General features: G+C 48.3%; 1 protein-coding gene across 1 annotated transcript; it reads left to right on the forward strand.

The window, feature by feature from the left end:
• Positions 1 to 11,838: 11,838 nt before the first annotated feature.
• Positions 11,839 to 26,658, forward strand: NRIP3 (nuclear receptor interacting protein 3). The gene is made up of 7 exons (XM_058807581.1): positions 11,839 to 12,053; positions 18,261 to 18,437; positions 19,631 to 19,713; positions 22,632 to 22,771; positions 23,132 to 23,184; positions 23,277 to 23,374; positions 26,601 to 26,658. The coding sequence occupies exons 1-7, from the start codon at positions 11,880 to 11,882 to the stop codon at positions 26,656 to 26,658; spliced, it is 783 nt and encodes a 260-aa protein (XP_058663564.1). The 5' UTR covers positions 11,839 to 11,879.
• The last annotated feature ends 538 nt before the right edge of the window (positions 26,659 to 27,196 follow it).

The following is a 27,196-nucleotide window of genomic DNA, read 5'->3' on the forward strand; positions in this document are numbered from 1 at the left end:
GCAGTGATGGACACGAGTGCTCAGATATCCCCTGGGACAGGGAATGTCAGTATGAGCCACCCTGGGAACTCCTGAAATTCTTACTGGGACCTTGGGGTGTTCACATAACTGAAATAATGAATAGGGGAATGTGGAGAGCAGGACTTGAAGCTTATTTAAATCCAAGGAACCAGAGGAGGTCTGGTGTGGGTGAGCAGCAAAGAACAGCATTCTGATAATCCTTTGGAACAGAATGCTGCAAGGATAGTGGTCCACAAATATTTCTGAATTAAACAAGCTTAAATGCAAATGCTTTTCCTCTCATGAATATAGATTGCATCCTGTAAGTGTAATAGATGTGGACTGCAAAACCTGTCACAACAAAAATGTCAACTCTCTTCCTTTCCTCCTTTGGATGCTGCTGCACCCCAACTGTGCTGAGGAGACAAACAAGGGCTTTTTAATGATCTTGAGCCAAACTTGGGGTTGTTTCTGGGCATCCCTGGCGCCAACCCATCCCACAACCCCTCTTGCTGCTGCCCATTTGTTTTGGACAAATCTTTTGCTCCCGGGCAGGTTTTCACTCTCCCTTGTGGCAGTCTGCTTTGCACAGCACAGGTTCTGCTGGGGGAGTGGGGAACAGCCAGGAGCACCCGTGGGGACAGCAGAGCCACAGAGCTCAAGGGACACGTGCCACTCAGGAGGTAAGTTCATCTCTTCTTTCTCCAAGTCGGAGCAAATCATGCATGACATTCTTATGCTGCTCTTTAAACTACCTTATTAAATCACTTAGGTGTTAAAAAAAGCAAAAAAAAAAAAAAAAAAAAAAAAAAAAGAAGTATCCTCTGTTTAAATGTATGTGTGGTACTACAGCTTTTTCTCTGATTAAGCACATTTGGAAGAGTAAGTTTTTTTAATTCCATGAAGCCATGAAGCAAATCACAGTGAGGAAAAAAAAAGTCAGAAAAGAAGACCTTGATTTTTTTCTTATTTTTTTATTATTGGAAACATGTATAAATACAGAATTCATCAAGGAAACTCCCTTATGCTATCTAGCTGTTAAACTTGATCTGATGCAGCCCAAGCCCTTTTTTTATTTTTTCATTGGGAAATTTATTCAGTAGGCAATGTAGGCTCACAAACCATATGCCATGAAGTCTCCACTTTCTGATGATTCTGGGGATCAGGAAATCAAGGGACCACAGTTTTAAGGAGAAAAAAAAATTACTTTGGAAGCTGAAATATTTTGAAGTAGTCACTTGAGGTGCTATTTGTTGTTTGGTAGTTCTTAGTTCAGGTTTTGCCTGCTATGCACACTGCAAAGAGCCAAGGAACACTTCTGTGCTGGACAAGTTTATGCCTGAATGTGGTGGTGTTCACAGGGGTCTGAGGATAAGGGAAGAGATGAGGATCTGACTCCACGTTTCAGAAGGCTTGATTTATTATTTTATTATATATATTTTATTAAAACTAAACTAAAAGAATAGAAGAAAGGATTTCATCAGAAGGCTAGCAAGGAATAGAAATACAAGAATGAATAACAAAGGTTTGTGTCTCAGACAGAGTCCGAGCCAGCTGAGTGTGATTGGTTTAGATTAATTACAAACAACTCTGTGAGACCAATCACAGACCCACCTGTTACATTCCACAGCAGCAGATAATCATTGGTTACATTTTGTTCCTGAGGCCTCTCAGCTTCTCAGGAGAAAAAATCCCAAGGAAAGGATTTTTTTAGAAAATATCATGGCTACACCTGACAGGAGGAAGGCTCCTCCTCCTCTGTGCCTCAGTCAATACAAGAGTGGCAGCTGTCACCTGCTGCAAAATGCCAGCTTACCTGGCTCCTGGAGGTGTGCCCAGAGCAAAACCCAGCCACAGAAAGCAGCTAAGGGCAAGGGAGGGGATGGTGATTTTTGTGAGGTTTAAAGTGGAAATTGAGGAAGCATTCCAGATGTAGGACCGTCATGGGGTAGGACAGTTGGGACAGACGGACACGAGAGATCTCTGCAGCCAGGTTGTGGAACTTGTGGTTTATTGCAAAGGGCCAAGTGCAGGGCCCTGCTGGGAGCTGCCAGCCACAGCTCAGAGCAGGCCCGAGAGAAGAGAGGGGGAGAGAGGATAAGAGAGAGAGAGGGTGAGAGCGTAAGGGAGTAAAAAAGGTAAGAGAGCGAGGTTCCCGTTACAATACAATAAATCTTCTGTGTTGAATATTCTATTTCTCACTAACCAATCTAGTACAATATACCAATCCTATAGCATTTACATCCAGCCTATAAGAATCATTACATTACCATACTGTGTTACATTTTAAACCCTAAAAACTCCTCTTTGTGCCCCTTCTGCCCAGCTAGTGGGGTCTGCTCTGACCCTTGGACCTGTCTGCAAGAAGAGGGTACTGTTTCATCAAAAGGGGATTACCTTCAGCCAGCCATACCATTGTTTTCCAGTTGTTCAGTAACCTCAAAGCTTGCTTTCATTTCAGTCTCACTTATAGTTTCTATATTCTCAAAACCTTTTGCCAGACAATCATATTTATAAGGCTTTCCTGTTTCATCTTCGCCAACACCAGAGAAGTGGAAGTTCAGGATCTCTGTGTCTGTGTGTAACACAGCACTGCTCATGGGTTTTGGGTGGCCCCAGTTTGCTGTTCCTGGTTTGCTGCTGCGAGGGGCTGTGTGGAAAAGCTGAGAGCAGTTATTAAAACCAGGAGGGCAGAGAAGTGCTCAGGGGGCCTGTCTGGCTTACATAGCACAGCTATTGTGCCCTGGCTCCCGTAGGTGCTAATTCTCTCAGCAAACTTACAAAAATAAAACCCTGAAAAGGCTCATCCACGCTGAGAACAGCACCTTCATTCAGTGGGAATGGAGTGCTCAACACTGCAGGCATTGCTGTCTCCCCTGGGCTGTGCAGAAAGCCCTGCAGGCAGTGCCCTGGTGTGAGAGGGATGCAGCAGTGCTGGAACAAGCACAGCACAAATCCTGTCCCAGCCCTGTGCAGGACACAAGCCCAGTGTGACCATTTGCCCATGGAGTGGATAAAAGAGGCCCATCTACCCCAGCAGGATGTTTCCTTGTGCAGGGCTGGAGAAGTCAAAGACATCTGGCTTAGGGATGCTCTGGCATAACTTCATGTGGGATGCTGGAGGCTGATCCCTCCCTCAGACACTTCTCAGGGTCTCTTCTTGCCTGGGGTATTGTGAAAGTGCTCAGATAAAGAGGTTTTGGGGGTTTGGAGAGCTGAGCAGAAAGGCTGTGCTGGTTTTGGGGTTTGGGGAGCAGAGCAGGGAGGCTGTGCTGGTTTTGGGGCACAGGGAGGCTGTGCTGGTTTTGGGGTTTGGGGAGCAGAGCAGGGAGCTGTGCTGGTTTTGGGGCACAGGGAGGATGTGCTGGTCTGTGCAGCTCCCTGCGTGCTGTGCCCGGGCTCCATCCGCAGGCATTCCCACGAGAGGGCAGCAGAAGGGCAGCGTGTGGCCCCAGCAAAGGCGGATCCTGCCGCAATCCCTGCTGGCAAACACCGGGGGTTTGGGGGTTTCTGCAGCCGGAGCCCTAAAGCAGAGGGTCGGCTGAAACTGCGGCTTGGGCACCTCGGCAGCTCTTGGGCCCCACCACTGCCTCTGAGCAGAGTGATTGCTAAATGACTTGGTATTTTGAGTTAATCTGTTTTTACAAATGAAGGACCCGGGCTGCTGGGCCAAGTATTGCTGCACTTGAGGCTGCAGTGAGAGGAGCCCTTCCGAACCGAGCTCTGACCATCGGTCAAGGCTGCTCCCCCGTCTCTCCCAAATTGCTGGGGAGGAAATGTGTGGGTTGGAAGCTGTTGATTTCCAGGCAGAGCAAACCTCAAAGGAAGCTGGAGGAAATGGGCCGTGAATGTGTAACTTCAGTTGCTCTGAGAACAGTGAGTGATTCTGGCACTGTGCCTGGCCCCATCACTCAGGTGACTCAGTCCTCACAGGTGTCAATAATGGACTCTGAACATTTGTCTTTGCAAATGGAATTGTGTGTGCAGTAGGCAGCTACTGATTCCCTGCATGGTTTGGTTGCTCAGCTCGATCACAGTTTGACTCCTGTGGGTGGCTGGACAGATGATCCTGCAGTAAATGGTACCCAGGCAGGGCAGAAACACCCCCAAGTGCTGTGTGCCTCATCATTCCTGCCCCGGTGCTCCTGCTCTCCTGGGGCAGCTGCCTTCCCTTCGGGCACAGTGTGAGCTCCAGGGTCCCTCAGCTGCCTCGACTTGGAGGCATTTACCCAAATCACAACATGGCAAACACAACCCCTGTGTTAGGAGAGGCACATTGAAGCCCTGTTGATGGTTCTGTAGGTGAGCAAATATTAGCCCTGAGTATCCAGTAACATTTCTGGAGCTGCTGCAGCCCTGCATGGGCTGGGGCAGGAGGGTACAAGGGGAGCTCACTTATGCTTGAGAGCCCTGGAGTCCTGACTTCATAAAATAAACACAAGGGCTCCACAGAGGTGAGAGATCCTGTGTTTGACTAACACTGTGGTGACCCTCCCTCTAATGCTGATGTAAATAATATTTTTATCTTAAATGGCTGCTGTAAATATCTTGGGTTCAGATTTGAATTTATCTCCAAGTTCCAAAAGAAAGGTATTTTGATGCTTTTCATGAATTTAAGATTTGAATATTTAAAATTCAAAAATTTATGTATTTTTCACTTATAGCATTCAAACCCTGAGTTCATTGGATATTAGTCTGTTGTGAAACCAGATCAATTTCAGAGTCAATATACAAAACAAGCGACCTCCTTCTCTTCTCCTCTGCAGGAAAGGCGCAAAGCTGTCCTAGATCCAAGCTCCATAAGAAGGTGGAAATATTTGTCAAACAAAACCCTTCTATGAATGCTCCTTTAACTGGTAGTGGCAGGAAAGGTTCACAGTCAGTCTTTTAAAGAGCATAGTAAGAATGTTGTTCCTTGGTGAATCCCAAGTTGGCATGAGTTGAAATAAGCACCTGTTCTTGGGGCTTTTGCAAAAGAGCTGGGAAATTCCAGTTTTGTTCAGCTCACTTGCTTGCTGCATCACTGGAGTTTGTTATTTTTGTCACAATCACCTGGTAAGCCATAGAGGAACCCTTCAAAAGGCAGCTCTGTTTCAGAGCTGACCTGAATTCGTCCTGTTCCAGAGGCAGAGTGATCTTATTTTTGCAAGGTTTTAAATTACGTTCTGAGATTTGTCTTCTCCGTGAGGTAAATTCCACAGAGTTTGCTTGAGGAGTTCCCCTCCCTGTGCCCAAGTGCTGCTGTTTAGGAATCATACCCCTCCAAAGCATCTGGAACGAGAAATGCCTCTGCAGCAGATTTAGGCTTGGCCAGAGGGAACTTCTCTGGATAGAAAGCCAGAAAAAGCAGACGATTTTAAAGAGTTTACACAGCTCCTTGCAGGACTAAGAGTTCCCCCCTGTGGCAGGAGCTCCCAGATCCCTGTGCTAGCCCTAAACTTGTCACCCAGAGCAGGAGGTGTGGAAGAACCTTTGTGCTGTGTGAGCTGCTGGACTGTCCTGACCTTGCTCCTGCTCAGACTGCCTTGGTTTGCTCTCACTCCCAAGTCAGGTTTCAGCAGTTGCTTCAGTCCTGTCGGTGTGTGGAGAGGGCAGAGCACTGAGTCCGTGGCCTCACACACTCCACAAGTTCCATCTTGTATCCCAGAGCCAGTGTGCATTTCACAGTGATGGAGACAAGGGGTTATGGAAGAGAAAACCTTGGATATGAGCACCTGGGCTAACAGGATCCCAGTGGAAATGATTGTGGTGTGTTCTTCTCCTGGTCCATTGTGGGCATCTGCTCATGGCACCAGATGTTTCTGAGAATAATTTATTGGTTTGAGGAGAAAGCAAAAGGGAGAAAATGACAGCCAGTGTCCATGCTTGCAACAATCAAGGGGTAATTGTTTAAAACTTCTTGCTGCCAAATTAGGACTGAGTTGGGGAACTTCTTCTGTGACTGCAGATAGACACAGATGTCATTGAGGGCACCATGCATCCTCACTGTATCTCCACTAATGCTCAGGGTGTTGACTCAAGGAAGAATTTGTCAAGCTGCCTTTTGATTGATTAGCCACAGAGAGGTAAAAGCAAACACAGATGTCCCAAGTATCCAAGGGAAATGTATACCTACTGCACATGATTTGGTGTGCATACTTATATTTTATGTACTAAGGAGTGACTTTTCACCATGCTGGGAGGGAGAAATTTTGTAAGGAAGGAGAAATTTTCATATTCACGAAAGCATTGAGGCAGGTGCTTAAGTGAATTGGTGAATAGAAATGGCTTATTGTATTGGAACATTTAGACCAAGACTGGACCCCTTTGTATCCAGAAATCACTGGCTGGGCTTTGTCCTGAGTGCTGTGCACAGCCTTTGTCCCTTAGGCAGAGGAAAGGGCAAAAATTACTAATGGGACATGTAGGGGGATAGAATATAAGAAAATAAAGATAGTGTAGAAAGTAATCTTACCCCTAAGGAGTTGCAGCTGGGCCAATTATCAAAGATTAGGAGCAGGCCTGACTTTAACAGGCCACAGCTGTAAGCAGTGAGAAGAAGAGTGCTGTAAAAGGATGGGGTGGCTGGGTGAGAAGGGAACTGGAGTCAGGTGGTTATTTTGTGAAGAAGAAAGAGTCAGTGCTCTGAGGAGCTCTCCATGAGAAAACACCAAGAAGGTATGGAACTTTTGTGATAAGGAGACAACTGTATGGAACCCCTGTAATAAGGTGACAACAGGGACAATAAATATGGGTGAAAACACTGGCACATCTCTGTTGGAGAAAACTGGGTGCTGTTCTTGCTCCTGCAGTGGCTGTTCCTGCATGTCTCTGGTTAGGTGGCCTTAGTCCAGTGGCTCATGACACTGAAAGCATCCTGCAGCTCCCCTGGTGGGGGGAGCCCCCAATCCCTTAGTTAGGGACTACAGGGAACTGTTTCAAGGAGAAAATAGATTCTGCCTGTGGTGTGGTTGCTGCTCAGATGGTTGGGTCCCACTTCTGGCTTTTACAGCTTGTGTTCAAGCTCTGCTTTGTCCAGGTGCTCTGAGCCGGGTCTGGGGGAGAGACACTGACTGCAGCAATCCCACAGCAGAGTTCTTGGCTCCAGGATGAGCCAGGAAATCGCAGCCCCACTGCTCGATCCCACCTGTGATCTCTTTCACAGCAGAACCCAGCGCTGAGCCTGTGTCTGCTGTGTCTCCCTGCCCTCTCCTGCCCCTCGGAGCCAGGATCTCAGGGCAGCAGGCTCAGGTTATTTCTCAGCAGCCCCTGCTTTACAGAGCAGCAGGCTCGGGTTCTTTCTCAGCAGCTCCTGCGGGACTGACACGGAAGCTGATGGGAAGAAGAGCAGCGCCCTCTCCCTCCCGGCTCCCAGAAATCCCCAGCAGCACAGGGAGCGTTCCTGCGTGTCCTGCCCTGCTCCGTCTCCAGGTGTCAGGCTCCTGGAAAGTTAGAGAGCAGTGAGAAAACCGTGTTTGTGTAGTGTGAGGTGACTCGCCCTGGTTTAGCCTTAACAAGATCCCTCCTATATATTTAATGACCTGAATGTAAAATTTATGGCTTGGAATGCCCCAGCAGCAGAGGAAGCCTTCAGCACACAAGCTGCCTTTTGCAGGGCAGGAGAAGTGAAATCCCCTGAGGTTTGGGAAGTCTGAGTGATGTAGTTATGGCTGGCACTTTGAATATATGTGTAGACTACTTCAAAATAAATATTTGCAGTTCTACTCTAACATACATCTGGGAGGGTGAGAACTAGCGTGTATTAATGTTCCTTCAAATTAATAATTTTGAAAATTTTACACTGAAATAATTTTGCTGTTGCACATAATAAACAGAGGTTGGTGTGGGTGCATACTGGGGAGAAAATCACCTGCCCTCTGTGGACACCATTTCCTCCTGTTTTGAAGGGAACTAGCCCTTCTCACATTTCAACCTCTTTAAAGAAGGGAAAAATAAAGGTAAGGGAGCTCTTGCAAGACTTGCCATTTTAATCTCTTGTTTTGACATGTGCAGCTTTTGTGTTGCTGAAACTCTTGTTCACCTGCTGCCTGTGTGTATGGAGAGAACCAGACAGGTAAATTCACTTCATTTTCCCTGGGGGAAGCTGTGCAAGGTCTCATTTCCCTCCCAGTGTCATTGTGCCTCCGCTGTGTGCTTGATGCCACAGCTCAGGCCCTGCACAGAACACAGGGAGGAAGGAGGCTGGAATTGCACCCAGGATAAACACAGAGAGATGCCCTGGGAATTGCTGTGTCCATGGAATGCCTGTGATGAGGCCCAGATCCCAGCCCAGGAGGTTCTTTCCCTTGGTCAGCACTGGAAACACAGAGGGTGAGTGTGGAGCTACTCAGCAAAATGGGCTACATCTCTCAGGAACCTCAACCTGACTCTACCTTGGTATGTTAGAGGGTTTCTCCAGCTCTATCCGCAGTCTTTGTCTAGCTACAAGTGATAATTAAGTAGCTCAGTAAATCCTTCTGGATTTTTGTATCCAACGTTTTTAGAAAGGACTGGTTTGTAGTCTCTAAATTATTCCAGTTATTTTCTTGATTATGCTAGAACCGACCCTTACAAATGCACTGATACTAATTTTAATACATCAATTATTGTGATTTCATTTTCTTAAGCTCTTCATGGTCTTTTCTCTGGAAATGAATTCTCTGAAATTTTTTCTTTGTACTGAGTAAATTATTCCTTTCAGGCTTACTGCCTGCTTCTGTTTCTATTAAATTATACCACTCTCTCCTTTCTTCAGAGTTTTCTGGGGCATGTCTGCATTTCTTCAGGATGTGGCAACCACTAACAAATCACTTCTTTTTAGGGAAAGATGAGAAATCAAAGAAAAGGAGGGGGAAAAAAAAAGGACCGACCCAGTTCCTGCGTTGCCTGCTGCTGCTTTGCTGCTTTCCCCTTCACCAGGAGGCAGGAAAGAGCAAGGAAAGTGGGTTTGTCCCTTCAGCTTTTCTTGAGTAAGGGACAGTGGTCACACACAGGCTTGTCTCCGATGAGGGGATGGGAATTTTTCTGAAATGTGCCCCTATTTAGACACATTGTATGGGAAGGGGGAGAAACACCTCCAGCTAATCTGTGCAAACAAATGATTTAACCACTTAACCAGCTTAACTCCAGGGTTTGAGCTGTCCAAACTGAGCCCCTCCTTCAGAGGGGATCCTGCACCATTTGAGCAGATGATTTATTGCTTCTTCCCCTTTCCTCTTTCTCAGGATTAAAAACCAAGAGAGGAATTAGGCTTTTATCTCGTTTGTTACTCTTGAGCACTGAGCAGATTTTCCTCAGAGCTGTTGGCACAAAGTGCATTTGTAACATCCAGCAGAAGTGAAACTGCAGGGCTCAGACAGAATGCTTGTGTGCTGAATGGGAAATGGGCTGCAGCCTCAGAGCTGCACTGTGAGGGGGCTTTCCATGCCCCACCTGGGCTTGCAGCTTCACTCTTTGTGAAATAAACCAGAGCTGACTGGGCATTTGTTAATACATTGGGCAAAGTGCTGCTACTCCATGGAGCTTTTATACTAAAAATTGCCTCCTGGTTTCAGTGTCAGGCCTTTTGCTTCCTCCTTGCCTTCAGGAGAGCGTGGATGCAGTCATATATCTTTATTTAATCAGCTGGAAAAGTGCCAAATAGCTCCCAAGGTGAAAAATAAGGTGCTTCCATCCTCCTGGCCCTGTGTGCCAGAGTGGAGCAATGGTCCTGCTGTGTAATGAGCTGAGTCAGCACAGGGAATACAAATCATATTCCCCTTCAGACTGTCAGCCCTGTTATCCTTCTGCAGGCTGACACATTCACTGGGCTGGGCTGGCTCGTGTGCTGTGGCCTTTCTGTGAGGCTGTGCAATGATGTGCTTGGGTTTTACAGCATTCTGACTCATCAGCTGCTTTGTTTCCCTCCTCTCTCACAGGTTACATGAGAAGGGGCTGAAGATACGTGGTCTGTCCTGGCTGCAGAGCCCAGATGTGTAAGTTTGCCCACGTAAAGGGGGTTGCTGTTCTGGCATCATCATCCCCACTCTGTGCCAGCCCCACTCCCCAGGCCAGGAGCAGGAGCTGCAGGTGCCCGTGGTGCCTTGGTGAGCAGAAAGTGTGAGCCCAGGCTCTGTTTGTGTGGGGAGAGCCAAGGGGAATCAGTGTCCCAGCTCTGGAAGTGTCCTACAAGTCTGGCTTGGCATAAATCCTGGGCTAAGCTCTGCTTTCCTTGTGCTTTGCCTAGCACATCAAAGGTCTCTCAGTTTAACAAGAACCAAGCCCATGGAGAGTGTTTACAGATCTGTGCTGTCTCTCTGAGGCAGAGCTGCATTTTTTCTGCATCTAGTCCATGCAACAAATTGCTTGGAAAGCAGAAAGTTCAGGGAAGCACCTGCTGCCCTCACCTGCTCTTGCAGTGAATGAAACCCAATTTGCTGTGCTGTGAATCCTGATAAGAAAATGACCTTCTGTAACTATTACATTAGTCAGTCTCTATAGTATGAGACTCTATTAAGTTTGTTAATGTGTGTTAGTTCATATTGTACACTGTAACGTGTCGCAGACCTCTTTTTGTGAAAATCATTTCTTAGGATTTTTTCCTTCTGAGAAGCTGAGAAGCCTCAGAAACAAAATGTAAACAATGGTTATCTGCTGCTGTGGAATGCAACAAGTAGATCTGTGATTGGTCTCGTGTAGATGTTTGGTTTTAGTGACCAGACATGGCAGAGCTGGCTCTCGCTCTCTGTCCGAGCCAGCTTCCTTTGTTTTCATTCTTTTCCTTTCTATTCTTAGCTTAGCTAGCCTTCTGAGATGAAACCTTTCCTTCTATTCTTTTTAGTATAGTTATAATGTAATATATATATCATAAAATAATAAATCAAGCCTTCTGAAATATAGAGTCAGATCTACGTCTCTTCCCTCATCCTGAAAACCCCTGTGAACACTGTCACAGTAATGGAAAGAGGTATAGGAATTTTACTGGAGGCTTTGTTCATGTTTAAATAAAACAAGTTAAAGGACAGGCCAGCCCTAGAAAAAGAGACTGCTTCTTGGAAGCGTAGAGCTGCCCATGAAGAATAAAGGACACCTCTAGGCAGCCAAGGTAATGCCAGCATCCTCTAACACATCCTCTAACACATCTCCTAGCTTTGTCTGGGACCAGAAGTAAGTAATTACAGCAAGACTGGCCCCAGCCACAGCTGGGTCATTGGGCAAGCAGCATGAAAACTGTAAAACCACAGCTGCTTTGCCAAGCTTTGCTCTGATTAACAATCAGTGGTGTGGCTGCTGGTGATTAGTCACATTGTGCTATACCTGGACATTCGATGGGTACCTGGACATTCAAAGTGTAAAACCACATTTAAGGTGCCCCAGTTTGACCGGGACATCTTTTGAGAGAGTTTTCCTGGGCGCTTGAGAGGACAGTGATGATGCAGGCTGCCGCTGGCCATGCAGGGATGAGACCAGCGGCACCCCGGGCACAAGGCACCAACCCTCCCATGGCCAGCGGGCTGCATCCCTCGGCCCGGGGTGCGGCTCTCACTGCTCCGGGAGCCGCGCAGCGCCCGCGGCCAGCCCTGCCGGCAGGGAGGGAGGGCGGGGATGCGTTACCGTGTGTTATCCCCGGAGCAGCCCAGCTCCCCCCGCCGGGTGCCGGCTGTGCGCCGCGCTCGGGCCGCGCTACCTGCGCTCGCTCCCCGCGTCACCGCGCCCGGCGTATAAAGCGCGGCCGGCCGCGCATCCCCAGCGCTGCTCCGGGACTCACAGCTCCGCATCCCCAGCGCTGCTCCGGGACTCGCAGCTCCGCATCCCCGCATCCCCAGCGCCGCTCCGGGACTCGCATCCCCGCATCTCCCAGCGCTGCTCCCGAGCCGCGCAGCTCCGCATCCTCTAACCCATCTCTCGCCGAGGCAGCAGAAATGTTTTATTCGGGCATCCTGACAGAGCCGAGCAGGAAAGAAGTGGAGATCAGGGAAGCGGCGTCTCTCCGGCAGCAGAGGAGGATGAAGCAGGCGGTGCAGTTCATCCACAAGGATTCTGCGGATCTGCTCCCTCTGGACGGGCTGAAGAAGCTGGGCACGTCGAAGGATACTGTAAGGCTCTGTTGTGTTTATTGGAAGGACTGCTAGGGCAGTGTCTGTGTCTTTCTTCACGCTGTTTTTCTGTTAGGAGAAGTTGGTTGCATGTGGGAACTGATTGTAAAAAATTGGACGTTTAATATGTAAAAGGAAGGGGGTAGAAATATGATGTTAGTTATAGCATGTAAATGGAAGGGAGTAGAAATAAGATGATAGTTATAACCACAGCTGTTTTCTTCTAGTAAGTACTTTTAGATGCCTGCCATTCAGAGTTAATGGCATTTAGTTTTTTTAATTTTATTTTTTTAACTTTTGCATGAAAATGGCATTCTGTTTGCAGTACAGAATTCCTCTCTGGGTCAGAGTAAGTCAAAATGGCTTCATACAATGCGTAGGTACACACACATGTTGGCATGTGATCTATAGATACACACAACACATAATCATAAAGATTCAGTAAATATAGTCACGGCTATTTCAAAATATAAAACTCTCAAGATCATGCTCCAGTAAAGGCCAATGCATATATGGGGTTTCTTAAACCAAGGGTTTCTTATACCAGTGAGACATAGGTTTAAAATATTTACATATGCAGTGATCTATGTGATCCTGTACTTGGTGTTATTCACCATGTCTGGGGGCTGGAGAGCATTTCTAAATACTGTGCAAATGTTTCTGCTTTCTCTTCTGATAAAGGATACTCCAATGTAATATCAAAAGTTCTGACATAAGGAGTGAAATTTAGAAACCATATCTACCAGGGAAACCTCTTTTAGGTTTTTTGCCCCAGTGTTGAAAATATCTTGCACTTTGCAAAACAGTATTTTTTTTTTCCAGTGCTTGTTATGGGTTTTATTGAAAACCAGAGTGAATATTTTTATTTTTAGTGTTTTATTTTGTCAGAGCCTTCCTGCTCAGCTGGGTTAAGCTTGAGACAAGTGGAGTGAGTTGGCTGTTCTCTGCAGTGCACACGGAGGTGATTTTTTTTTTTTCATATCCCAAGGGTTTTGCAATTGCAGGAAGTGAAGCTCCTGCCCAGGGAAAGGCTCAGAAGGAGCTTTCCTGGCCACCACTGAATTGCAGCTCTCCAGTAGGGAGCTGAAGTGCTTTTCAGGGAGGGACGGCATTATTGCTGTTTTCAGCAGAGTCTAAATGACATTTTGTGGCTCTGTGACCCTCAGTGAATGGGACTGAGTTCCTGACATGGGTTCTGCTCTGCCCAGGTAAGAATCAACAGGTAGCAGGAGCCAGGGGCACTGAGCACTGAACTCCCTTGCCCTGCAGAGCAAAGACCAGGTTTTGTGGCAGAGCAGGGGCTCCTTGACACCACCTTGGACCCTGAAATGTCCCTTGGGGTGTCCTCCCTGCTCCTGTGCCATGGCTGCAGCACCACAGCCCCTGCAAGGAGGATCTGCCCGGGGGCTCTCTCCAGGGATGTGCCAAAGCCCTGGGGAGGCCACAGCTCCCAGACCCCTCCAAGAACAAAAAGAAGGAGCAATGTGGCAGAGGTGACATGCCCATGCGGCTGGGGTGAGACCCCAGCTGGTCTGGGCCACACCACTGCAAAATGACCCTTATCCCCATGCCACCGTGGGGGTGGTGGCACGTGTGGCCCCAGCCTGCAGCCCCATGGGGCGTGCAGAGAGCCCCCAGAGTGAGAGCACTGACACTGGAGTGTTCCCACAGCTGCAGAGAGGATCCCGTGGTTTCAGAGATGTGTCCCTGGGGTGTGTTGCAGTGAAGTGATGCTGCCACACTCACCCCTGACACAGCCAGGGTGGGAAAGGGCACTGCTGACAGGACACACTGTGTGTCCCCACTGCTGTGGCTGCCTGCATGTCACAAGGGCTGTCCCCAGGAGGAGTGGGAGATTGGGCATCTCTGAGACTGGAGATGCTCCAGAATATGGGGCTTCCCTTTGGCATGGCCCCAGATTGAGAGGCCCATGCCCAGAGGGACTGAGCAGCCTGATCAGGGGGCCCAGGGCACCAGAGCTCTAGGCCCAAGGTGTTTGCATGGCCTCCCTGAGGATGGCTGTGCCTGTCCCCACGGAGCAGAGGTTCCTGTGCTGGAGCTGCGTGGTGCCGTGGTGCACGGAGGGGCTCCTGGTGTGCCTGGCATTATTAATGCAGGGCTTCCCCTGGGGCTTTTCCAGCAGCCTTGGCAGGAGCAGAGATGAGGGAACAGCTCCTCAGAGATGGTGACAGGTGGTGAGAACAGATCCTGTCTGTCACTGAGGCAGCTGGCACTGCAGCTTTGGGGAGAAATCCCCTTCCTTGTGTCCCTGTGTGGGGGTGCTGAGCACAGTGAAGCTGCAGCAGGTCAGCAGGGTGGGTGTGCTGGCATGTCCTGTCTGTGTGCCACCACCCAGCTCTCCTGGGGATGCTGTGCACAGGCAGGTTTGATAAATGCTTCTTGTGATCATCCATTTCAATGCTCTCATCATTCCCAGTGAATTACTCTGGCTCAGACAGAGCTCCAGCTCCTCGCTCCCTTTATCCCCTCTGTCCAGTATGACACCAAGCCATAGCAAAGCATACACTGAATTTGGCAAATGTTATGCTGGTTATAGAGAGCAGAAATGGCTTTGTTTTGATGCCACTTCCCTCTATTAGCCTCTTTCCTGAAGCCCAAAAACTGGGATGAGATGGTCTCTAGCTGGGATGGGGGATTCCTGAGAGGGTAACCACAGCCCCCTTCCCAGCCTGGACAGGCCATGCTGCCTCTTGGAGCTCCTCTGACACTTGTTCCTTGCCCCCAGAGCCACCAGACGAGTTTGGAGCAGCTTTGTCTGGAGCAGCCCCTCATCATTTGACAACCTGGGCAGCAGAGTTCTAAATAGTAACAAAAGCAGCAACAGCAACAAAAGCATTTCCCGTTTCCATCGTGCCCTAAGAGCATAACCCTGGGTGCCCCCTGGCCCCAGCTCCCCACAACTGGGGCAGCACTGGATGGACTGCAGCACATCCGGGTGTCCCCACTCCCTGCTGTGCACATCCAGAGTTTGGTGTGTCTTTGTCTTGTCTGAAATGCAGAAATCTGTGATGCTGTGTGCTCTGCCTGGCCCAGAGAGAGAGCTGGCTGCTGCCTGGGCACACAGGGGGCAGCTCTGTCCCCCCTCATCACCCTAGGAGAGGGGCTGACAGCACAGGATGCTGTCAGGGACATGTGAGCTTGGATGAAGGGTGGGAAGAAGAGAAAGAAATTTATTATTTCTTGGGATTAGCTCTGTTGATGCATTAAAACTCTTTTCCCCTTCCCCTCTCCTGTCTAGGTACAAAGGGCAAACCTCCTGAGATGGGTTTGGGGAGGAAGGGAGCTGGTGTCTTCCCTGACCTTCACCTCCACCTCAGTGGAATTGTTGATGGATCTTGTTATCCCCAGATCTAGAAGCCAAGCAGAGGGAAACCTGCCAGAGAAATGAATACTGTAAGCTGCAGCAATGCACTTGCTCACAAATCACAGAGGAGCAAAGCTGGGCAGAATTATCTGCGCTTTTGACAGACAGTGGTAAATAAGGTCAGCAGTAGATGGTGTCTCCCCTCACTTTTTTAGGTTTTCACTGTGACATTTTTAGGGGATCATAACTTTTTGCAAATATTGGGGTTGGAAATGGACCTATCTAATGAAAAAAATCCTGATTTGTATTTATGTAGTGCTGAATGATAAAAGGAAAACTTATTTTCTTGCTGACACAATGAAATGTAACATTCTATACTTTTATAAAACTTTCAACAGTTTTTTGCAATGCAAAGGAACAATGTAGCAGGTGATCTGGGTTCCTTCAAACACTGGAGGGAGAACACAGCTGCCTTCCTCACTGCTGTCAGGAGGAGGTTTTCCTCCTCTCTCTCCCTCCCAGACACGGTCTGCTTGCAGTTTGCCAGCAAAATGTGCATTTGCAAATGTCCCCTGGCACATTATCCATTTACCAAGTACGTATCCATCACTTGAGTCATCTCTGTGACTAACATCCCTCACTCTGGTGCACACAAGAGTCAAGGGAAATCCAAGTTAAAGCAAACTAATTAATAGCCTGAGACAGGATGGTGCTGCAGGGAACCTTTTCAGCCCCCTCTTGCCAGATTATTGCTGTATGGGAGCACAACATAAGGAATATTTGTCTCTCCAGAGGCAGAATTTGCTGTGGTTTTCAGAAGGGCAAGTGTCAACAAAAGGCAATCCCATTTGTGCTGGTAACTTGTGACTGCTGACTGATGGATTTGTTCCTTTTGGTGATGGATCCCATGTAAGATTCATGAGAAAACCCACATATGCTACTGATTAACAATCCATAGGAGAGCTTGTAGTTTAAAAAAAAGGGTTGAATTCAATGGTAGATGAATTAGTTAAAATAGCAATGAGGAGTGTGCTGGATATTGAGGCCAGGCAGATCAGAAGAGCACCCAGACTGTCCTGGCTGATGGCATTCAGGAATTTCTCTTGGTGCTGCCTGAGTGGGGCTGGGCGCAAGGAGGTGACACTGTGTGACAGGCTGTCTTCTGCCAGCTGGGTGAACCTCCTCATTTATTTCTATGCTCCCCTATCCTTCCTTTTGTTGTTTATAAACTATGTGAACAATTAGTGTTCCAGCTGCGTTCCTGAGCTGCAGTCAAACCTAAAGGGTGAAAAGGACATCCCATCCACTGTCAGAAAACCCTGGCCTGCATTTTGCTCTGGTGAGGAGCGCTGGAGATGATCACAGTGCTGACTGTGCACCTGCAGCTTCTGCCTCATACAGGGAGCCCTCGCTTCCAAACTGATCTGCTTGTCCCCCCACACAGGGCCCAGTACCAGTGCAGCCTGCCTGCCTTTAGTGCAGTTCAGTGATGCTGGTTTCTGCTCTTTGGCCTCACTGGGAAGGCAGCACCATGTCAGAGCTGACTCCTCCCCATCAGGAGTTGCTGCTCAGACTCAGGACGTGCTCTGTGGCAGGTTGGTCAGACACAGCACCTGCAGCCCCAAATGGCCATGGGATTTTATTTCAAGCAGCAGAAAGCAGGAGGGTGGAAAGAGGGGACACAAGGAGCTGCCATGTCCCAGTGCCCACTGGTGCTGTGCAGCTGCCCCAGCCCACCAGTCTGGTCCAGCTCTGCTGTGCCCACAGCACAATCTGACACACCAGTGTGGCTGCAGTTATTTTAGGATGATGCCAGGTTGCATCAGACTTCTGGAAGTGGTGTTATTTAACATGCTGTGCATAAGGCTGGGCACTGCCCAACTTGGGGAGCCACAGCCCAAGGTTTTCAAAGTTATCCTGACTCTGATATTCTCTTCCTGAACCAGGTTTTCTGGTTCAGATGTCTCTGCAGGCACACAGGCATGTTTAACATCAATGCAAAAATTCAGGCATAAGCCAGTAAAAATGTCTCACCATGGAGAAATTAAAATCAGAAGGAAAGGCATTAATGGGGAGGGCAGATTAGCCAGGCAGAGAAATGAGCAGATAATCAGGCAGAGTCATTTCACCTCCAGCAGAGTGTGTGCATCCATCTGAGATGAACATTAAACATAAAAAGGCTTTTGGGAAAGAGGTTGGGGGAGATCTTGAGAGGCAACATGCTTCTCCCAGAGCAAATGGAAATAACAGAGAGAGAGAGAAGTGCTGGGAATTCTGGGACAATACCTACCTGTGTCAGATGAGCTTACCTCTTTTCTTCCTCTCCCTTTCCTCTCCTGGTATGGCACTCAGGATTGGTCCCATTTATCCACCCTTAGCAGCTAAATAAAAGTACAGGGGAAAGAGGCACAGAGGGAAATTTTAGACATTCTCCACACTAAGGTGGTGAATATCATTGGAAAGGTGATTTGTTACAGCTTCACTTTTCACATCACTACGGAATTCCCCTCATCAAGAGATGAAGGCAGTTGTGGTTGAAACACCAGCTTGAAAAGGCTGGACTAGTTTGGATTCCTATATACAATCAAACCTTGAATTTGAGCTTGATAAAAGAAAGGCATCCCTCCAAGGTCTCAAAGGTTAATAGTTTGAAAGTATTATTCCCTTTTCAAAGCAAAGTTCTTTTCAGTCAAAGACAGGTAAGCCAGAACTAGCTGGGAAGAATAGATGTAGGCTGGGAATTAGGGAGAGTGAGACTTTAGGACCTACTTCCCATGACAGCAGTGCTTGCCATGGGCACTACAGGCAGTCTGGTGACACAGAGCACTGTGTGGCTTCCCTCTGACCTCACCCTGCTCTTCTGTGTGTGCTCTCCCTTACAGCAACCACATAACATCCTGCAGAAGCGCCTGATGGAGACAAACTTATCCAAGTTCCGAGGCAGCCGAGGCAGCTGGGCCCCAAAGGATCCCTCATCACAGACCAACAAGCTGAACCAAACCAGACTGGGCAGCTCAGGGAAAACTGAGGATGAAGAGCTCATAGTGGTGAGCTGCCAGGTAATAGTCCCTCCACAGCCTTTTGTGGGTTATTTTCCTGCAGATTTTATTTCCCACAGTCTCAGGCTGTGCTCTTGTTCTCCATGTTTCCCAGCCAAGTTTGTGCTCCCACAGGACTGCCACAGCTCTGGGGATACACTCCCTCTGCAGCTCCAGGCTGCTGTGGCAGAGATGCCCACCTGGGAATCACAGAGAGAACTGGTGTGATGGGTGTCTTCCCTTACACCTCAGGGCAGAGGGGACAGCTAAGCTGGGGTAGCATGCTGAAATGCTGGGGTATAATTATCCATGGCAAATCCCTGTGCTCACAGCCTGCTTGTTTTCCTCAAGTGCCATCCCTATTTTATTTGCCCAAGGGCAATTTCACATTTCTCTTCCTTAGACCCATGTTCATTTGTATTTACCACTCTCCACAGCATTCTCTCCTGCCTGGGGCTGCCCCTTCTGCTCTCTGCAGGGGCAAATTGTGGAAACCCAGGGCACTGGGAATATTTCTCTGTCTGTTCTGGGGTGCCCTGACCAGGGGAGCACTGACTTTGACCCTCATTCATGGAGAAAATTTCCTAGACTTCAAGATAGACTAGAATCCACAAAAGTGTGAAATAGATTATAGAGAGTAGTGTGGGTGTATCACTTGGTGAGAAATTTAGCTTTTGGGATTTTTAGTGTGCTGTGGATGGAAGCAAGATGGAGAGCACAGGGTGCCATCCTGGGTTTCTTCTTCATGCTTCTTCTTCCTCCTTCTTCACGGGTTTGGGTGGCATTTTGTAATTGGGCAGAAAAGTCCACATTGCGGGCTCTTTATTGGGTTAAAAGGGAAAATAATCCAGGTGTCAGTTCTTAATTTGATAGTTTAGTCTTAAAAGACCTTGTAACAAGAGATTGTTTGCCATTTTGTGCCTTCTAATGAAAAGCTCCCCAACTCACAGTAGTGAGACTGTTTTACTGATAGGAAATAATCAACACCTGAGGCCAAACATGAGCTACTGTCTCAAGCGCCTTCAATGCAGACCCAGAGAACCTGATACAAATGAGCCAGGAAGGGATTAGGACCCCACAAGCATCTGAGTGTGCAGGGAGCAGGGATGAGCTAGCATGGAACAGTTCACGGGCACCAGAGCTGGTGCTCATGGGCACTCTGGTGCTCATCCTGCATCCCACACATCATTTCCCATCTGCTCTTGCTCTTGCAGTGTGCGGGGAAGGAGCTGAAGGCTGTGGTGGACACCGGCTCGCAGCACAACCTCATGTCATCTGCCTGCCTGGACAGGCTGGGGTAAATATCCTGGGCTTCTGTTCTGCAGGAGCAGGGCACCTGGCAGCACTGGCAGTGTCCTGGGGCTGGGGCTCTGCCCGTGTCAGTGATGGTCATTCTGGAAGGGCTGGGTGTTGGGGAAGATGAAACAGGAAAGCCTTATAAATATGATTGCCTGGCAAAAGATTTTGAGAATATAGAAACTATAAGTGAGATTAAAATGAAAGCAACCTTAGTTACTGAACATCTAGGAAACAATGGTATGGCCAGCTGAAGGTAATACCCTTTTAATGAAACAATAACCTATGCTTGCAGACAAGTCCAAAAGTCAGAGCAGACCCTACTAGCTTAGCAAAAAATGTCCAAAGAGGAGTTTTTAAAGTTTAAAATGTAACACAGTATAGTAATGTGGTAATTCTTATAAGCTGTATGTAAATGCTATAAGATTTGTATATTGTACTAAATTAATTAGCAAGAATTAGAATATTCAACACAGAAGAAGATTTATTGTATTGTAATGAAAACCTCACTCTTACCCCTTTTACTCTCTTACCTCTCTTACCCTATCATCCTCTCTACCCCTCTCTTCTCTCAGCTGGACAAGCCCCTGACCCTCCTGTCACAACCAAACCCTGTCCCAGTCTCAAATGGCAGGGAGGTGGAGCAGAACAGGGTGCCACCCTATTCCCCTCTGAGGGAATCCCTTCAGAGGGCTGGATGTATTTGTATTTTTTCACTGCCTGCTTGTCACTCAGTGCCTCACGAAACAGCTGAACCTTCCTCAGCCTTCTGTGTCCCCAGGGCAGCCCAGCCCAGCTCTGCAGGCTCCCATGGCAGCGACCAGGCTGCAGGACATGACCCCAGGCTGCAGGACATGCCCCCAGGCTGCTGGCCCAGTAATGTATTTACATTTTCCTATGTAAAGAAGCTGTGTGCATGCATGTTTTCAGAACTGGGTGTCTGATGCTGCCCCCAGTTACAAATTTCTCCTGGTTAAAGGAAAAGGGAATGTATTTATGGATTATTAGAGGTGCCTGACAGCCATTTGCAGCAAAACTTCCTGTCATCTCTGAAGAACAAGACCAGGCACCAGCTCACAGGGTATCAAGGTTTTGGCACTTTATTCCCATGGAGTCATTACTTTTTGCAGCTAAATTGCAATAATTATGAAAAAAAAAAAGAAAATTTCCCCTGCTCACTGAGCACTATTGTACAGCCCTGATTGAATGGTGCCTGTTCCTGTCCTAACATTAATAACTTCTTTGAGCAACAGTGCTTAGTGACTGGAAGGTGTTTGTGCTTAATACAACCTGTGGAGCAGCTCAGACAAGCTTAGCATGGCCACAAGATGGCATTTGGAGGGATTTCCTGCTCTGGGGCAGTTCCTCTGCTTCCTGTGTTTTTTACATGTTTTTTTACACGCTAAGAACTCCCAGTGCAGTTCTTGCAGCCCTGCTCTGCTGCAGCAGCCCTTCAAAGAGCACTGAAGAGAGGTCAGAGCCTGTATCTCCTGCCCAGGTCTCAGGGCACCTGGTGTCTCAAAGCAGCACTTGTGTATCTGATGCTCAGGCTCAATTCCCCCTTTCTTTTTCAGAGATTTTTTGTGTCTTGTCATGATGCCAGTCACTCTCTCCCCCTCACCCTGAGGAAAGCAGTGGAGCAGGCTCACAGCTTGCCAGTAGGAGAAATCCCCTGTGGAGCTGTAGGAGGAGCAGGAGGCAGCCAAGGAACTCACGAACTTCTCATTGATGTGTTCCTGCTGATTTTTAAGGCCACACTACAGGAAAGCAGCAGGGGGGATCCAGCTCCTTTTCCCTGCTACCCCTCACCTGTGTTAAAGGGTGTGGGCAATGCCCACCTCAGTCCTGGAGCCTCTCAGGGGGCTGGCGCCCAGGACAGACAGACAGACAGACACAAGCACTGCTGCAATGCAGCTCAGGAGAAAGGCACCTCAAATAGCTGAAATTTGATCTGGCTTTTATCTGAGGGAGAGATCTGCACCTCAAACAGCCTTCCCATTAGATTCTTGCTCAGTATAAAAGAGAAACTGAAGCTAAATATTTAATTAGTATTGTCAGACTCCTTCAAAGGGTGTAGATAGAAACTGTACCTGAGGTATCTCTGACATCCTTTTTTCTTTTCTTTGGGCTGAATGTGATTGATCTATCCCCATTTCTTCAGAACAAAGCCAGCAGCACCTAACAAACTAACAAACACAGATTGGGCCACCCTGGATGTGAGGCATATTTGGCATGGAGAAAAGGGGACTCAGAAGGGTGCCTTTGTACTCTCTACAACTCCCCACAAGGAGACTCAAGTGAGGCAATGAGTGACAGGACCAGAGGAAATGGTTTCAGGTTGTGCCATGTGAGGTTTAGTTTGGGAAATTTCTTCAGGAAAAATTTCTTCCCTGCAAGGGTGGTCAGGCCTTGGAAGAAGCTGCTCAGTGAAGTGGTGGCATCACCACGCCTGGAAGTGTTCAGAGTATGTGTGGCTGTGGCATCTGGGGACACAGCTGGACTCGATGACCTTAGAGGTCTGTTCCAGCCTCAGCATTTCTATGATGCCATGGGGACACAGTGTCAGCTCCACTCGTGGAAGCAGCTGGAGTGAACAGACCCTTCCTTACACCCACACTGCATAAGAAGCAATTCTGTATTTGCCGAGTCTCAGGAAAATATAGGTAAGAGATTTCTTTGGTAAAACCCAAAGTGCAGCACAGAGCTGTGCTTGGGCAGCACTGTGGGTCATGCTGAGTCTGCTGGCTGCCTGCAGAGCACCCACACAACCTGCCAGGGAAGCAGCTTTCCAACAAAGCTGTGGTAAATGAGCAAGCTAAGAGCACTTCAGGTGTAAGCACTATCCAAACACCATGCGCTCCTTGCTGGAACAGCCAAGCCATGGCCATTTGATGTTAGGAGTGTTTTCAATGCCCACAGGTTAAAGGAGCATCTCAAGGCACTCCCTGAGGAAGAGGAGATGGTTTCCTTGCCAAACAAGGTGAAAGCCATCGGGCAGATCGAGTGTCTGTCGCTCATGGTGGGAGCGGTCCCCGTGGAGTGCGCTGCCCTTGTTGTGGGTGAGTGTACAGCCAACCCTCTGCTCCCCCTCCCTGGGCTGGGGCTGCTTCCTCCCACCCCAGCAGGACAAACAGAGCTCTAGGAAGATGCTAAAATTCAAATAGAGCCAGTTCTTGTTTGGGTCCCCAGAGGGAAGGGGGAGGATGTGCTCACAAGCTTGGCTTTGCCGTGCTGATGGGGCAACCACTGCAGGCACATCTGCCTGCCCTCCTGTGCCCTCCTGTTCTCCTCTGAGTCAGTCCCTTTATAAACAGGGTTTTGCTTAGCACAGCAACCACAAAGGAAGGATGGAGTCACTGACAAAAAGCCCAGGAGGGCATTTTGAATGTATAAATCTGAAATGTCCTGTTTGTTTTCAGAAGACAACGAGCAACCCTTTTCCTTTGGGCTGCAGACACTGAAGTCTCTGAAGGTAGGAATTTTCCAGCAGGATGATGATGGGGGAGCTGGGACCACTCTAACTTGCAGTTTTCCCTCTTACCTAAGGACATTTATTCTCTCCAGTGTGTCATAAACATGGAGAAGCACCACCTGGTTCTGGGGCAGATGGACAGGGAGGAAATCCCGTTTGTGGGCGCTGACAGTGCTGAGGCAGGAGAGCAGTAAGTAGCCTGGGGACGTGAGCTGCGTGGGCATCCCTCAGCCTGCTGGCAGTGCCCCCTGGCAGGGCCACACAGAGCTGCCAGACCCTTTGCTGGAGGTGAGTGAGAGGTCAGTGGCCCCGGCAGAAATTGTTTGCATCAGCTCATCAAATTTTGAAATGGAGTCCCGAGTTTTCAGCAGCCTTTGTCAGCTTTTACTGCTTTTTTCTCCTAGTAAACATTGTGCATCAAAGTGGGTGTCTGACAAGACATGCACAGGGGAATGCCTTATGAAATGTACTTTTTGGAGGTCACCAAGAAGACTCCTTGAGGCTGCTTTGACAGCATTTCCAAACAAATCTCTGTCTGGAAAATATTTATGAAGCAAGGCCAACAAACCCACATAAATGTTTGAGAGATCCTGCCTGCAGATAACGGTGTTGCCACTTCTCCCCCATCACCCCAGCACCCTCCTGCCAGCTCCTCCTGGTGTCCCAGATTTTTCCAGCCTTATCTCACTAAAGCAAGATAAATATGTGCTGTAAGTACAGCTCATATTTAAGTGTGTGTGGTGTCTGGCTCTGCAGGCAAGCAGGCAGGGCAAACCCCCACTCCCAGGCACTGCATGGGGGTCTCTCTTGCAGGGTGCTGTGAATAGGAGATGTTTCACTGATTGCTGCCTCTGACTCACCAAACCTGCGGGCACCGAGTGCCTGACAGGGCGTTTGCACTTCGGTGCCTTGGCAGGCAGCGCTTGTGGCTGCTCAGCAACCTAAAAAACCTTTGCTCACTGCTTAACAAAGTGTGTCTGGTGGGTGATGTGGGTCAGCATCTTCTTTAGCTGCCTGTCCAGCCCCGGGGTTTGGGATGCCCTGCAGCCCTGGGGTTTGGGATGTCCCGCAGCCCTGTGTAGCTCACACCTGCCGTGCTGGGAGCTGCTGAGCTCCAGGAGCCTCGGAGGGAGCGAACAAGGAGCGCCCCTCCCTCAGCTGATGGTGTCCATGGGGAGCGCAGCAGGGATGCAGGGGCTGGTCCATGTGAGGAGCAGAGCTCAGGTGTCCCTGCTCCGTGCCCGGGTCACCCCCTGGCGTGTGGCTGGGACAGCTGCTGGCCCTGGGGACAGTGTGTGAGCCCAGGGACACCAGACACACACCGTGGGGAAGCCAGGCAGGAGCACAGCCTGGGCTCGCTGCCTCCTTTGGGACACAGATGGACAGACACAGCGTGGCTCTGTCACTACTGCACTGATAAATTATTTCTCAGAACTGCTTTCAAGGCCAAATTATGCTGCTTTTGCACCTGTTTTACTAAATGTCTTTTCCTTCTTGTTTCAGTTTGGATGCATAAAGAGAAATTGAAACACCATCCCCACGCAGGAGCTTGATATCAAAGAAATCCTGTGCAGATGTTCCAGATGAAACAGCAACGTGCTGCTTTGAAAACATTTATACCAGGCTACAGCTTGAGTAGAGCTAAATGAAATCCTGTTTGTAGCCAGTAATTTAGAGATATTGTCATGTTTATCTATGGGTTTTGAGAAACAAACGTGTGCTTATTTTCTGGACTTTTCTATATAGTGTCCTCTTTATTACAAACAGTTGGGAAAACCTTATGAATTTCTTCTGATGAGAAAAATACTTTTTATAGTGGCCTCCTATGAGTAATTGTACTTAGCTGTGATTAGAGGCTACCAGAATGAGATTTTTATTAATGATTTTTCCAGGGGCTAAGCATTTATATTCACTTAATTGATATTGCCACATTCAAATGGCCATTACCAGGAAGTTACTCAGAGTAAAATAACAATGTTAATACCACCTAGGAATTACAGCTCATCCTCTTAGCATAGTATTGTTGCCATGTAATTAGGGATGCAACTGCTGGCTTGATGACAAAGAGCAATTGCAGAGTTATTAATGGGTTACAGGCTTCTCTGCAGTGGCGTGGCAGAGGCACAGGAACAGGGTCTGGGAGGGCTCCCAGAGTGATCTCCCACTGTGGGGCTGGCACCAGTGCCAGGGCTAGAGATCCTCTGGGCAAGTCTTGGCTGCTTTCCTGTGGGGGTAGTCAAGTAAATCAATCATTACACCCGGCCAAAAAGCAACAAACGAGCACAGAAGTGTGCTGTCTGGAAAGATGCAGTGCCCTAGGCTGCCCCTGCCAGCAGGACCTGTGCCTCTCCCTGCTCAGCCAGCCCCCAGCCTGAAGCCCCTGCAGTGCCCAGGCCATGGCTGGTGCAGGTTTTTGAGCCCAGCTGCACTTCAGTGTTGCTGCCAGAAATGCCATGTTTTTTATACCTGTCTACAAACTGCTTGGGCTCTTAAGTGATGACCCTCAGGGTAGGTGGGAGTTTTTGCCAGGCCAAGCATTTCATTTGGTGCCAGTGTCCTGGAGCAGCAGGGCTGTTGCTTCCCGTGCCACATGGTATTGCCTGGGGGAGCCTGGCCTTGCACAAACGTGTCTTTTTATGTTTTCACAACCTGCTGGGAATGAATCGCTGTCATCTGCTGAAGAGGAATCTCTAAAATTCAGAATAATCTGCTTGTGATGTTGTGTATCTGCTGATGGCCAGTCCTGCTCCAGCTGGATCCTTAAGGGATGCACTTGTGCTCTGCCTTTCCAAAAGCGCTTTGGCCCCGCATCAGCCACAAGCACCGCTGGCATTCCCGCTTTGGAATCCTCTTGATGGCTCTGGCTGAGGATCAGAAAGTTTTGTCATCTCAAGGCCTTTGGCAGCCAGGCTCCTGCCAGCAGATCCAGTGTGTGCCCACCCTGCCATCCCATGCCTGCCAGAACATCTCAGCTGGAGCTTTATCTCCTGCAGTGGGTTTGAACCTCTTTTATATATTGGGTATATCCAGCAAACCTGAGCTATCTGTATTTTGAGCTATTTTCTATTTTGGTGATAAGTTTCAGTGCTTTCTCTACATACAGTATTTTATATAACATAGCTATAAATATAAATATATAAATATATTTACAAGGTTGGGCTGCCCAGGGTAGTCCCACTGATGTGTTGTAGAAATATTTCACTAAATATGAAATATATTTGATTATTTTATATGCTATGAGTTAGGTATTTTGGTACTTTTTTCTTTCTGTGCATATTACTGTGCTAAATGTCAAATTAAATCTAAATAAAGTTACACCTTTATCACTGTTTATTTGCTTGTGTGCTAGATAGGCTGTTTTTTATTTTGTTTTCAGAGCATGTCTCTGTTAAGAAAAGGGTTTGTTTCACTCTTAGGTCTGTTGGGGCTCTACAGTGCTTTTGGAAATGCTGTTGGGAATTGCCATTGAACTGAGAGAGAGTGGCAGTTGGGATGAATTAACCAGGGCAGGTTCAATGGCACACAGCACTCGGGCTAACAGGTGAGCACTTGAAATCCCAACCTTCTGTCACCATGGCTCTCCCTCCTGAGGGAGGAATGAGGTCTATGAGATCCTGCTGTTTCCAGGTTTACCCTTTGGACAGCTGTTTAGGTGTTTATGTTGTGTTCAGTTAGCTTGCAGGATGGATATGAGAGTCCTTTGTGAACTCTGGAAAGCTGGGAAAAGAAAGTGGCCAGTACATGAGAGGTGAGGCGTGAGTGCCACAGCTATGTGACCACAGGCAGAGGTCAGGATCTCCCCAAAGCTTTGAGTCTGGATTTAGGGACTTCTAGCTCTGCCAGGATGGCTTTAGGATGCTTCAGCAGTAGTTGAGCTCTGTCTTACTGATGAGAAATTATCCTTTCACCCACTCCAAGTCCCACAGCAACAACCTTTGATAGAGCAGCAATACTCCATGCCCAATGAAAGTGGTTCTCCTCAATGGCATTTTCTCTGAATGTGGAAAGAAAC

Source organism: Ammospiza caudacuta, chromosome 6 (assembly GCF_027887145.1).
Source record: "Ammospiza caudacuta isolate bAmmCau1 chromosome 6, bAmmCau1.pri, whole genome shotgun sequence".
NCBI classification, from domain to species: Eukaryota; Metazoa; Chordata; class Aves; order Passeriformes; family Passerellidae; genus Ammospiza; species Ammospiza caudacuta.